Source organism: Oncorhynchus masou, chromosome 11 (genome assembly GCF_036934945.1).
Source record: "Oncorhynchus masou masou isolate Uvic2021 chromosome 11, UVic_Omas_1.1, whole genome shotgun sequence".
Taxonomy (NCBI): Eukaryota; Metazoa; Chordata; class Actinopteri; order Salmoniformes; family Salmonidae; genus Oncorhynchus; species Oncorhynchus masou.
The window spans coordinates 4,558,534-4,571,447 of record NC_088222.1 but is presented as its reverse complement, the minus strand read 5'-3'; the positions used below and the strand labels follow the sequence as shown (position 1 = coordinate 4,571,447).

General features: G+C 48.6%; 1 protein-coding gene across 1 annotated transcript in view; it reads left to right on the top strand.

The window, feature by feature from the left end:
• ift74 (intraflagellar transport 74) overlaps positions 1 to 12,914 on the top strand; it is a 147,881-nt gene that overhangs the window by 58,122 nt on the left and 76,845 nt on the right. The window contains exons 11-13 of the mRNA XM_064977239.1: positions 4,573 to 4,613; positions 4,702 to 4,781; positions 11,390 to 11,443. Coding sequence (XP_064833311.1) covers positions 4,573 to 4,613; positions 4,702 to 4,781; positions 11,390 to 11,443 — 175 coding nt within the window. The remainder of the gene's footprint in view (positions 1 to 4,572; positions 4,614 to 4,701; positions 4,782 to 11,389; positions 11,444 to 12,914) is intronic.

Here is a 12,914-nt window from a genome sequence, read left to right as displayed (position 1 = left end):
ACAGGCTGTTTAAACAGGTGAGGAGAGGGACAGGCTGTTTAAACAGGTGAGGAGAGGGACAGGCTGTTTAAACAGGTGTTTAAACAGAGAGGGACAGGCTGTTTAAACAGGTGAGGAGAGGGACAGGCCGTTTAAACAGTTTAAACAGGTGAGGAGAGGGACAGGCTGTTTAAACAGGTGAGGAGAGGGACAGGCTGTTTAAACAGGTGAGGAGAGGGACAGGCTGTTTAAACAGGTGAGGAGAGGGACAGGCTGTTTAAACAGGTGAGGAGAGGGACAGGCTGTTTAAACAGGTGAGGAGAGGGACAGGCTGTTTAAACAGGTGAGGAGAGGGACAGGCTGTTTAAACAGGTGAGGAGAGGGACAGGCTGTTTAAACAGGTGAGGAGAGGGACAGGCTGTTTAAACAGGTGAGGGAGAGGACAGGCTGTTTAAACAGGTGAGGAGAGGACACAGGCTGTTTAAACAGGTTAAACAGGTGAGGAGAGGGACAGGCTGTTTAAACAGGTGAGGAGAGGGACAGGCTGTTTAAACAGGTGAGGAGAGGGACAGGCTGTTTAAACAGGTGAGGAGAGGGACAGGCTGTTTAAACAGGTGTGAGGAGAGGGACAGGCTGTTTAAACAGGTGAGGAGAGGGACAGGCTGTTTAAACAGGTGAGGAGAGGGACAGGCTGTTTAAACAGGTGAGGTGAGGAGAGGGACAGGCTGTTTAAACAGGTGAGGAGAGGGACAGGCTGTTTAAACAGGTGAGGAGAGGGACAGGCTGTTTAAACAGGTGAGGAGAGGGACAGGCTGTTTAAACAGGTGAGGAGAGGGACAGGCTGTTTAAACAGGTGAGGAGAGGGACAGGCTGTTTAAACAGGTGAGGAGAGGGGACAGGCTGTTTAAACAGGTGAGGAGAGGGACAGGCTGTTTAAACAGGTGAGGAGACAGGCTGTTTAAACAGGTGAGGAGAGGGACAGGCTGTTTAAACAGGTGAGGAGAGGGACAGGCTGTTTAAACAGGTGAGGAGAGGACAGGCTGTTTAAACAGGTGACAGGCTGTTTAAACAGGTGAGGAGAGGACAGGCTGTTTAAACAGGTGAGGAGAGGGACAGGCTGTTTAAACAGGTGAGGAGAGGGACAGGCTGTTTAAACAGGTGAGGAGAGGGACAGGCTGTTTAAACAGGTGAGGAGAGGGACAGGCTGTTTAAACAGGTGAGGAGAGGGACAGGCTGTTTAAACAGGTGAGGAGAGGACAGGCTGTTTAAACAGGTGAGGAGAGGGACAGGCTGTTTAAACAGGTGAGGAGAGGGACAGGCTGTTTAAACAGGTGAGGAGAGGGACAGGCTGTTTAAACAGGTGAGGAGAGGGACAGGCTGTTTAAACAGGTGAGGAGAGGGACAGGCTGTTTAAACAGGTGAGGAGAGGGACAGGCTGTTTAAACAGGTGAGGAGAGGCTGTTTACAGGTGAGGAGAGGGACAGGCTGTTTAAACAGGTGAGGAGAGGAGGACAGGCTGTTTAAACAGGTGAGGAGAGGGACAGGCTGTTTAAACAGGTGAGGAGAGGGACAGGCTGTTTAAACAGGTGGTGAGGAGAGGGACAGGCTGTTTAAACAGGTGAGGAGAGGGACAGGCTGTTTAAACAGGTGAGGAGAGGAGGGGACAGGCTGTTTAAACAGGTGAGGAGAGGGACAGGCTGTTTAAACAGGTGAGGAGAGGGACAGGCTGTTTAAACAGGTGAGGAGAGGGACAGGCTGTTTAAACAGGTGAGGAGAGGGACAGGCTGTTTAAACAGGTGAGGAGAGGGACAGGCTGTTTAAACAGGTGAGGAGAGGGACAGGCTGTTTAAACAGGTGAGGAGAGGGACAGGCTGTTTAAACAGGTGAGAGAGGGACAGGCTGTTTAAACAGGTGAGGAGAGGGACAGGCTGTTTAAACAGGTGAGGAGAGGGACAGGCTGTTTAAACAGGTGAGGAGAGGGACAGGCTGTTTAAACAGGTGAGGAGAAACAGGGACAGGCTGTTTAAACAGGTGAGGAGAGGGACAGGCTGTTTAAACAGGTGAGGAGAGGGACAGGCTGTTTAAACAGGTGAGGAGGGACAGGCTGTTTAAACAGGTGAGGAGAGGGACAGGCTGTTTAAACAGGTGAGGAGAGGGACAGGCTGTTTAAACAGGTGAGGAGAGGGACAGGCTGTTTAAACAGGTGAGGAGAGGGACAGGCTGTTTAAACAGGTGAGGAGAGGGACAGGCCGTTTAAACAGGTGAGGAGAGGGACAGGCTTTTAAACAGGTGAGGAGAGGGACAGGCTGTTTAAACAGGTGAGGAGAGGGACAGGCTGTTTAAACAGGTGAGGAGAGGGACAGGCTGTTTAAACAGGTGAGGAGAGGGGACAGGCTGTTTAAACAGGTGAGGAGAGGGACAGGCTGTTTAAACAGGTGAGGAGAGGGACAGGCCGTTTAAACAGGTGAGGAGAGGGACAGGCTGTTTAAACAGGTGAGGAGAGGGACAGGCTGTTTAAACAGGTGAGGAGAGGGACAGGCTGTTTGAAACAGGTGGTGAGGAGAGGGACAGGCTGTTTAAACAGGTGAGGAGAGGGACAGAGGAGGGGACAGGCTGTTTAAACAGGTGAGGAGAGGGACAGGCTGTTTAAACAGGTGAGGAGAGGGACAGGCTGTTTAAACAGGTGAGGAGAGGGACAGGCTGTTTAAACAGGTGAGGAGAGGGACAGGCTGTTTAAACAGGTGAGGAGAGGGACAGGCTGTTTAAACAGGCAGGCTGTTTAAACAGGTGAGGAGAGGGACAGGCTGTTTAAACAGGTGAGGAGAGGGACAGGCTGTTTAAACAGGTGAGGAGAGGGACAGGCTGTTTAAACAGGTGAGGAGAGGGACAGGCTGTTTAAACAGGTGAGGAGAGGGACAGGCTGTTTAAACAGGTGAGGAGAGGGACAGGCTGTTTAAACAGGTGAGGAGAGGGACAGGCTGTTTAAACAGGTGAGGAGAGGGACAGGCTGTTTAAACAGGTGAGGAGAGGGACAGGCTGTTTAAACAGGTGAGGAGAGGGACAGGCTGTTTAAACAGGTGAGGAGAGGGACAGGCTGTTTAAACAGGTGAGGAGAGGAGAGGCTGTTTAAACAGGTGAGGAGGGGACAGGCTGTTTAAACAGGTGAGGAGAGGACAGAGGGACAGGCTTAAACAGGTGAGGAGAGGGACAGGCTGTTTAAACAGGTGAGGAGAGGGACAGGCTGAAACAGGTGAGAGAGGGACAGGCTGTTTAAACAGGTGAGGAGAGGGACAGGCTGTTTAAACAGGTGAGGAGAGGGACAGGCTGTTTAAACAGGTGAGGAGAGGGACAGGCTGTTTAAACAGGTGAGGAGAGGGACAGGCCGTTTAAACAGGTGAGGAGAGGGACAGGCCGTTTAAACAGGTGAGGAGAGGGACAGGCTGTTTAAACAGGTGAGGAGAGGGACAGGCCGTTTAAACAGGTGAGGAGAGGGACAGGCTGTTTAAACAGGTGGGCAGAAAGTCACCACAACCTTAAATGGTTTCATACATTTGTCTCTGTCTTTAAATATGGGCGGCAGGTAGCCCCGAGGTAGGAGCTTTGGGCCAGTAACCGGAAGGTTGCGGCAGGTGGCCTCGAGGTTAGAGCTTTGGGCCAGTAACCGGAAGGCTGCGGCAGGTTGCCTCGAGATCAGAGCTTTGGGCCAGTAACCGGAAGGCTGCGGCAGGTGGCCTCGAGGTTAGAGCTTTGGGCCAGTAACCGGAAGGCTGCGGCAGCAGGTGGCCTCGAGGTTAGAGCTTTGGGCCAGTAACCGGAAGGCTGCGACAGGTGGCCTCGAGGTTAGAGCTTTGGGCCAGTAACCGGAAGGCTGCGGCAGGTGGCCTCGAGGTTAGAGCTTTGGGCCAGTAACCGGAAGGCTGCGGCAGGTGGCCTCGAGGTTAGAGCTTTGGGCCAGTAACCGGAAGGCTGCGGCAGGTGGCCTCGAGGTTAGAGCTTTGGGCCAGTAACCGGAAGGCTGCGGCAGGTGGCCTCGAGGTTAGAGCTTTGGGCCAGTAACCGGAAGGCTGCGGCAGGTGGCCTCGAGGTTAGAGCTTTGGGCCAGTAACCGGAAGGCTGCGGAAGTTGGCCTCGAGGTTAGAGCTTTGGGCCAGTAACCGGAAGGCTGCGGCAGGTGGCCTCGAGGTTAGAGCTTTGGGCCAGTAACCGGAAGGCTGCGGAAGTTGGCCTCGAGGTTAGAGCTTTGGGCCAGTAACCGGAAGGCTGCTGATTCCAGTCAAGGCTGCTGATTCCAGTCAAGAGCCGACAAGGTCAAAAAGCTGCCTCTATGCCATTGAGCAAGACACTTAACCTCAATGTCTCCAGGGGTGCTGTACAATGGTAACCCAGGCCGTGACCTCACTCTCTGGGGGTGTCTCATGGGGGGGCACCCCACCAAATTCTTATTAAATACTGCTCTGATGTCACAATCATCAATGTCATTTTTTGGGGGGATGAGGGAGTGGAGAAGTTTGATAAAGAGGTGTATATTTTAAGGTTTAGTGAGTTGAATCTGTGTGTTATGCTTCAACATGTCGCCTTGTTTCGCTCTCCAAGGTCAAAGAAGACAACCAGGAAACAGCAAGCATGGAAAGACAGTACGTAGTTTCTGTGATCATTTTAACGTCTTATCCTTGCCAACCAAAGTGATATTCCTGTTTTATAACTCTGTGACATTTCTAACAGGTTGACTGAGATGCGTGAGAAGATGAGCCTGATCAACGAGGAGATCCGACAGCTTGACAATAACATGGAGGAACACCAAGGTACGGACTGATTAGATCTCTCCACTGGGGTCGTAGATGTTATATCTGACGGGTTTCATAGTCCCGTAGAACAATGAGATGATGAGTTTTGACGTTTTATTTTTTTATATTTTTAGAACATTCACAGTCTCGTACAAGAGCTTTGCACTGGGGTGGAGTGGATGGGGAGTGGGCTGGGATGGGAGAGTTTTGGGCACTTGGCCCAATGAGGGTGGTGTGTGGGGGGGGGGGGGGCGAGACGGGAGCATTGTCCTGTAGATGTGTTCAGTAACAGTTCAGTGGATTGGATATAAATCCATTAAGGCCTCTGAATACTGTCCAAGACAACTCTCTCCGCTCCGCCTTGCCTGCATAGATTACAGCATCCTGTCCTGACCAGGGTAGCGCATACATCCTGCATCCCAACATGGCTCTCTATTCCCTTCCTCGTGGATCCCTATTCCCTACCTAGTGCACCTTATTCCCTTCCTAGTGCACATTATTCCCTTCCCAGTGCACTGATGCAGGGTGCCATTTGGGACTCGGGCATCCTGTAGACGCCTCTCTGTGAGACGTCTGTCTGCTGCTCTGGTCTTCATGGGGATGTGTATTGTATTGTTAGACTCCAGAGGGGAAGTCAACATGGCTGGTGGTCCATGGTAGAAAGGTGTTTTGAAGTCCCACACCGGGGACACTTAATGAAGGAAAGCCTGAATGACCACACCCAAATTACACTTCACATCAGATGTTATTGGGTCACATACACATATTTAGCAGATAGCAGATGTTATTGGGTCACATACACATATTTAGCAGATAGCAGATGTTATTGGTCACATACACATATTTAGCAGATAGCAGATGTTATTGGTCACATACACATATTTAGCAGATGTTATTGGGTCACATACACATATTTAACAGATGTTATTGGGTCACATGCACATATTTAACAGATGTTATTGGGTCACATACACATATTTAACAGATGTTATTGGTCACATACACATATTTAGCAGATGTTATTGGGTCACATACACATATTTAGCAGATGTTATTGGTCACATACACATATTTAACAGATGTTATTGGTCACATACACATATTTAACAGATGTTATTGGTCACATACTCATATTTAACAGATGTTATTGGTCCATACTCATATTTAACATATGTTATTGGGTCACATACTCATATTTAACAGATGTTATTGGTCCATACTCATATTTACCAGATGTTATTGGTCACATACACATGTTTAGCAGATGTTATTGCGGGTATAGCTAAACGCTTGTGTTCCTAGCTCCAACAGTGCAGTAATATCTAACAATCTAAAAGTAAAATAATATAATTAAAATATATAAATATTAGGATGATCAATATCAGAGTGGCATTGACTAGAATACAGTAGAATAGAAAACAGTATTTACATATGAGATGAATAAACAGTATGTAAACATTATTAAAGTGACCAGTGTTCCATTATTAAAGTGACCAGTGATTCCATGTCTATGTATATAGGGCAGCAGCTTCTAAGGTGCAGGGTTGAGTAACCAGGTGGAAGCCGGCTAGTGATGGCTATTTAAGCAGTCTGAAGGCCTTGAGCTTCAAGCTGTTTTTCAGTCTCTCGGTCCCAGCTTTGATGCACCTGTACTGACCTCACCTTCTGGATGATAGCGGGGTGAACAGGCAGTGAATCGGGTGGTTGATGTCCTTGATGACCTTTTTGGCCTTTCTGTGACATCGAGTGGTGTAGGTGTCCTGGAGGGCAGGCAGTGTGCCCCCGTTGATATGTGTTGGGCAGACTGCACCACCTCTGGAGAGCCCTGGGGTTGCAAGCTCAACAGTTGCCGTACCAGGCCAACAGGATGCTCTCAATTGTACATTGTAGAAGTTTGTGAGGGTTTTAGGTGACAAGCCACATTTCTTGAGCCTCCTGAGGTTGAAGAGGCGCTGTTGCCCCTTATTCACCACACTGTCTGTGTGGGTGGTCCATTTCAGATTGTCAGTGATGTGTACACCAAGGATCTTGAAGCTTTCCACCTTCACTGCGGTCCCGTCGATGTGCATGGGGCATGCCCCCTCTGTTGTTTCCTGAAATCCACGATCAGCTCCTTTGTTGTCGTTGAGGGAGAGGTTATTTTCCTGGCACCACTCCACCAGAGCCCTCACCTCCTCCCTGTAGTCCGTCTCGTCATAGTTGGTAATCAAGCCCACTACTGTTGTGTCGTCTGCAAACGTGATGATTGAGTTGGAGGCGTACGAGGCCACGCAGTCATGGGTGAAAAGGGGCCCCCGTGTTGAGAATCAGTGTAGTGGGGGTGTTGTTTCCCATATTCACCACCTGTGGGTGGCCCGTCAGGAACACTTTTAAATGTCTTACTCGCGTCGGCACGGAGAAGGAGAGCCCACAGTCCCCGCGGGCCGCGTCGGCCACTGAGAAGGAGAGCCCACAGTCCCCGCGGGCCGCGTCGGCACGGAGGAGAGCCCACAGTCCCCGTGGGCCGCGTCGGCCACGGAGAAGGAGAGCCCACAGTCCCCGCGGGCCGCGTCAGCCACGGAGAAGGAGAGCCCACAGTCCCCGCGGGCCGCGTCGGCCACGGAGAAGGAGAGCCCACAGTCCCCGCGGGCCGCGTCGGCACGGAGGAGAGCCCACAGTCCCCGCGGGCCGCGTCGGCCACGGAGAAGGAGAGCCCACAGTCCCCGCGGGCCGCGTCAGCCACGGAGAAGGAGAGCCCACAGTCCCCGCGGGCCGCGTCGGCCACGGAGAAGGAGAGCCCACAGTCCCCGCGGGCCGCGTCGGCCACGGAGAAGGAGAGCCCACAGTCCCCGCGGGCCGCGTCAGCCACGGAGAAGGAGAGCCCACAGTCCCCGCGGGCCGCGTCGGCCACGGAGAAGGAGAGCCCACAGTCCCCGCGGGCCGCGTCAGTGGAACTGTATTATCCTCAAAGCGGACAAAAATGTGTTTAGCTTGTCCGGGAGCAAGACGCAGTGTCTGCGACATGGCTGGTTTTCCCGTTGTAGTCCGTGATTGTCTGTAGACCCTGACACATACATCTCGTGTCGAAGACGTTGAATTGCGACTCCACTTTGTCTCTGTACTGGAGTTTTGCCAGTTTGATTGCCTTACGGAGGGAATAACTACACTGTTTGTATTCGACCATATTCCCAGTCACTTTGCCTTAGTTAAATGCGCTGGTTCACGCTTTCAGTTTTAATAGTCACAGTGTGAACAACATCCCCTATACACTTCCTTATGAACTCAGTCACCGTGTCCGTGTATACGTCAATGTTATTCTCAGAGGCAACCTGGAACATATTCCAATCTGCGTGATCAAAACAAAAAGTGTGGATTCTGATTGGTCAGACCAGCGTTGACTAGACCTTAGCACGGGTGTACTTCCTGTTTGAGTTTCTGCCTATACGAAGGGAAGAGCAGAATGGAGTTGTGATCTGATTTGCCGAAGGGAGAGCCTTTTAGCCATCCCAGAAGGGAGAGTAACAGGCAATGTGTTGATATAACTTTGGTAACGTTTCCCTCAAATTTGCTTTGTTAAAATCCCCAACTACAATAAATGTTGCCTCAGGATATGTGGTTTCCAGTTTGCACAAAGTCCAGTGTAGTTCTGTTTTGGTATCGGATTGAGGGGGAATAAACATGGCTGTGACTATAAGCGAAGAAAATTCTCTTGGGAGGTAATATGGCCGGCATTTGATTGTGAGATATTCTAGGTTCGGTGAACAAAAGGACTTGAGTCCTTTTTTTGTTGTTGTCATATTTCTGGTCGTAATGCTGGTGAGTTAACGCCGTTCTGATATCCGAAAGTTATTTCAAGTTGGATGTAATAACATGAAAAATGTTCTGGGCTAATAGCGTAAGAAATAACACACAAAAAAACTAAATACTGCAAAGTTGGTTAGGAGCTAGTAGCAGAGCTTCCATGTCTGTCATGTCTTAGGAGCCAGAAGCAGAGCTTCCATGTCTGTCATGTCTTAGGAGCTAGTAGCAGAGCTTCCATGTCTGTCATGTCTTAGGAGCTAGTAGCAGAGCTTCCATGTCTGTCATGTCTTAGGAGCTAGTAGCAGAGCTTCCATGTCTGTCATGTCTTAGGAGCTAGTAGCAGAGCTTCCATGTCTGTCATGTCTTAGGAGCTAGTAGCAGAGCTTCCATGTCTGTCATGTCTTAGGAGCTAGTAGCAGAGCTTCCATGTCTGTCATGTCTTAGGAGCTAGTAGCAGAGCTTCCATGTCTGTCATGTCTTAGGAGCTAGTAGCAGAGCTTCCATGTCTGTCATGTCTTAGGAGCTAGTAGCAGAGCTTCCATGTCTGTCATGTCTTAGGAGCTAGTAGCAGAGCTTCCATGTCTGTCATGTCTTAGGAGCTAGTAGCAGAGCTTCCATGTCTGTCATGTCTTAGGAGCTAGTAGCAGAGCTTCCATGTCTGTCATGTCTTAGGAGCTAGTAGCAGAGCTTCCATGTCTGTCATGTCTTAGGAGCTAGTAGCAGAGCTTCCATGTCTGTCATGTCTTAGGAGCTAGTAGCAGAGCTTCCATGTCTGTCATGTCTTAGGAGCTAGTAGCAGAGCTTCCATGTCTGTCATGTCTTAGGAGCTAGTAGCAGAGCTTCCATGTCTGTCATGTCTTAGGAGCTAGTAGCAGAGCTTCCATGTCTGTCATGTCTTAGGAGCTAGTAGCAGAGCTTCCATGTCTGTCATGTCTTAGGAGCTAGTAGCAGAGCTTCCATGTCTGTCATGTCTTAGGAGCTAGTAGCAGAGCTTCCATGTCTGTCATGTCTTAGGAGCTAGTAGCAGAGCTTCCATGTCTGTCATGTCTTAGGAGCTCTAGTAGCAGAGCTTCCATGTCTGTCATGTCTTAGGAGCCAGAAGCATAGCTTCCATGTCTGTCATGTCTTAGGAGCTAGTAGCAGAGCTTCCATGTCTGTCATGTCTTAGGAGCTAGTAGCAGAGCTTCCATGTCTGTCATGTCTTAGGAGCTAGTAGCAGAGCTTCCATGTCTGTCATGTCTTAGGAGCTAGTAGCAGAGCTTCCATGTCTGTCATCTCTTAGGAGCCAGAAGCAGAGCTTCCATGTCTGTCGGCGCCATCATGATCATCATATTCCCTATTGCCACCGGGCCCTGGTAAAAGTGCACTATATGGGGAATAGGGTGCCATTTGGGATGCATCCATACTGTAGCTCTCGATACTTGGAGGAATCTCATATCCTCTGACTGTTTCCTGTTCTCATCTCTGTCTCATATCCTCTGACTGTTTCCTGTCCTCATCTCTGTCTCATATTCTCTGACTGTTTCCTGTCCTCATCTCTGTCTCATATTCTCTGACTGTTTCCTGTCCTCATCTGTCTCATTTCCTCTGACTGTTTCCTGTCCTCATCTCTGTCTCATATCCTCTGATTGTTTCCTGTCCTCATCTCTGTCTCATATCCTCTGACTGTTTCCTGTCCTCATCTCTGTCTCATATCCTCTGATTGTTTCCTGTCCTCATTTCTGTCTCATATCCTCTGACTGTTTCCTGTCCTCATCTCTGTCTCATATCCTCTGACTGTTTCCTGTCCTCATTTCTGTCTCATATCCTCTGACTGTTTCCTGTCCTCATCTCTGGCTCATATCCTCTGACTCTTCATGACCAGACGGTAAGAGGCCTACTGTGTCCCATTTGTTCTCCACCAAACTCCTCCAACATACTAATCAACTAGACTAGGCCATCCTTCCAGTAGCATTAGTTTGGAACTAACTACTTCCACTTTACTTTATATAGACTCTACAGTCTTAGAAGTAAAGGTGCCTGGAAGCTTTTTGGGTTGCCACACCGCCATAATCTTTTCAGTTAAAAGAAGGTCCTAGAGGAACCCCTGTGTAAAGGTTCAAACTGGAAGCTTTTTGGGTTGCCACACCGCCATAATCTTTTCAGTTAAAAGAAGGTCCTAGAGGAACCCCTGTGTAAAGGTTCAAACTGGAACCTTTTTGGGTTGCCACACCGCCAGAATCTTTCCAGTTAAAAGAAGGTCCTAGAGGAACCCCTGTGTAAAGGTTCAAATTGGAAACTTTTTGGAATGCTAGGGGTTCTAATTTGAACCTTTTTAATAATATATTACAGTTTTGGCAGCCTTGAGGAACTCATAGACCTCTGTTAGCCTCATTGACGCTATGAAACGTGATGACAATACAACAGAACTGATGAAGACATTTACTGTAACAGGTGGCCCAAAAAATATATTGATTAAAGCCACGCCCCTACTAAGCCACGCCCCCACTCCACTGATAGAAGCACACCCACACACAGTACATGTTGTTTAAATGTATGCAAATTGTGAAGTATTTTGTCTGTAATGTTTTTGTTCGTTATGAGTCAGACCCCAGTAAGACTAGCTGTCACCATTGGCGTCGGCTAATGTGGATCCTAATAAATCAAATCCCTCCAGGGTTCCTCCTTGAACCTGTTGCTATATTGAACCGTTGAAGGTCCTCCCAGAACCTCTCAACTAACCAAAGGTTCAAGTATGAACCATTGACTAACAATGGTTCCTCGCAGATCTCCAGGCTTCCACAAGTCACCTCTAATTCTAAGAGCAGACTAAATACTCAAGTAACAACTCACTTTTTGTCCAACAGGTGAACGAAACCAGAAGTACAAAGAGCTAAAGAAGAGAGATGAGACTATGGACAGTGAGTTGACCATTACATACTTTATGTGAACCATTCCTGTGTAGGTTGTAGAAAGTTACACATCTTGTATCCCTTTCAGTCTAAGACGTTTTCCCTGCCAACTTTTTTCGTCCTTTTCTTTCTATCTGAAAGTTATTCCCGGTTATCAAAGACAAAACTTTTATTTCCGCCAAAACGACATAGTAATAATTTCGGTCAAGTTCTGCCTACGGCTTAGTATGTAATGTAGCAATAATGCTGAGGCGACATTAGCACGCTCTACGCTCTTAAACTCTTGATGGTTGCTAAACAGCACAAGTTTTCTGCAGGCTATCTCTGCAGTAGATTGCAATTCCGCCCCCTTTGGCAGTTCTATCTTGTAGTTGTTGTAGTTGTCTAGTGTGTTGGGAACAGAGAATAAAAGGAGTAGATTTCTGGTCGTGGTAGAATAGATTCAGGGCATAATGTGCAGTGGTGGCCAAAAGTTTTGAGAATGACACATATTAATTTCCACAAAGTTTTCTGCTTCAGTGTCTTTAGAATTGTTTTGTCAGATGTTACTATGGAATACTGAAGTATAATTACAAGCATTTCATAAGTGTCAAAGGCTTTTATTGACAATTACATTAAGTTGATGCAGAGTCAATATTTGCAGTGTTGACCCTTCTTTTTCAAGACCTCTGCAATCTGCCCTGGCATGCTGTCAATTAACTTCTGAGCCACATCCTGACTGATGGCAACCCATTCTTGCATAATCAATGCTTGGAGTTTGTCAGAATTTGTGGGTTTTTGTTTGTCCACCTGCCTCTTGAGGATTGACCACAAGTTCTCAATAAATTAACGTCTGGGGAGTTTCCTGGCCATGGACCCAAAATATTGACGTTTTGTTCCCTGAGCCACTTAGTTATTCCTTTTGCCTTATGGCAAGGTGCTCCATCATGCTGGAAAAGGCATTGTACGTCACCAAACTGTTCCTGGATGGTTTGGAGAAGTTGCTCTCGGAGGATGGTTGGTACCATTCTATATTCATGGCTGTGTTCTTAGGCATAATTGCGAGTGAGCCAACTCCCTTGGCTGAGAAGCAACCCCACACATGAATGGTCTCAGGATGCTTTACTGTTGGCATGACACAGGACTGATGGTAGCGCTCACCTTGTCTTCTCCGGACAAGCTTTTTTTCCGGATGCCCCAAAACAATCGGAAAGGGGATTCATCAGAGAAAATGACTTTACCCCAGTCCTCAGCAGTCCAATCCCTGTACCTTTTGCAGAATATCAGTCTGTCCCTGATGTTTTTCCTGGAGATAAGTGGCTTCCTTGCTGCCCTTCTTGACACCAGGCCATCCTCCAAAAGTCTTCGCCTTACTGTCGGTGTAGATGCACTCACACCTGCCTGCTGCCATTCCTGAGCAAGCTCTGTACTGGTGGTGCTCCGATCCCGCAGCGGAATCAACTTTAGGAGACGGTCCTGGCGCTTGCTGGACTTATCTGGG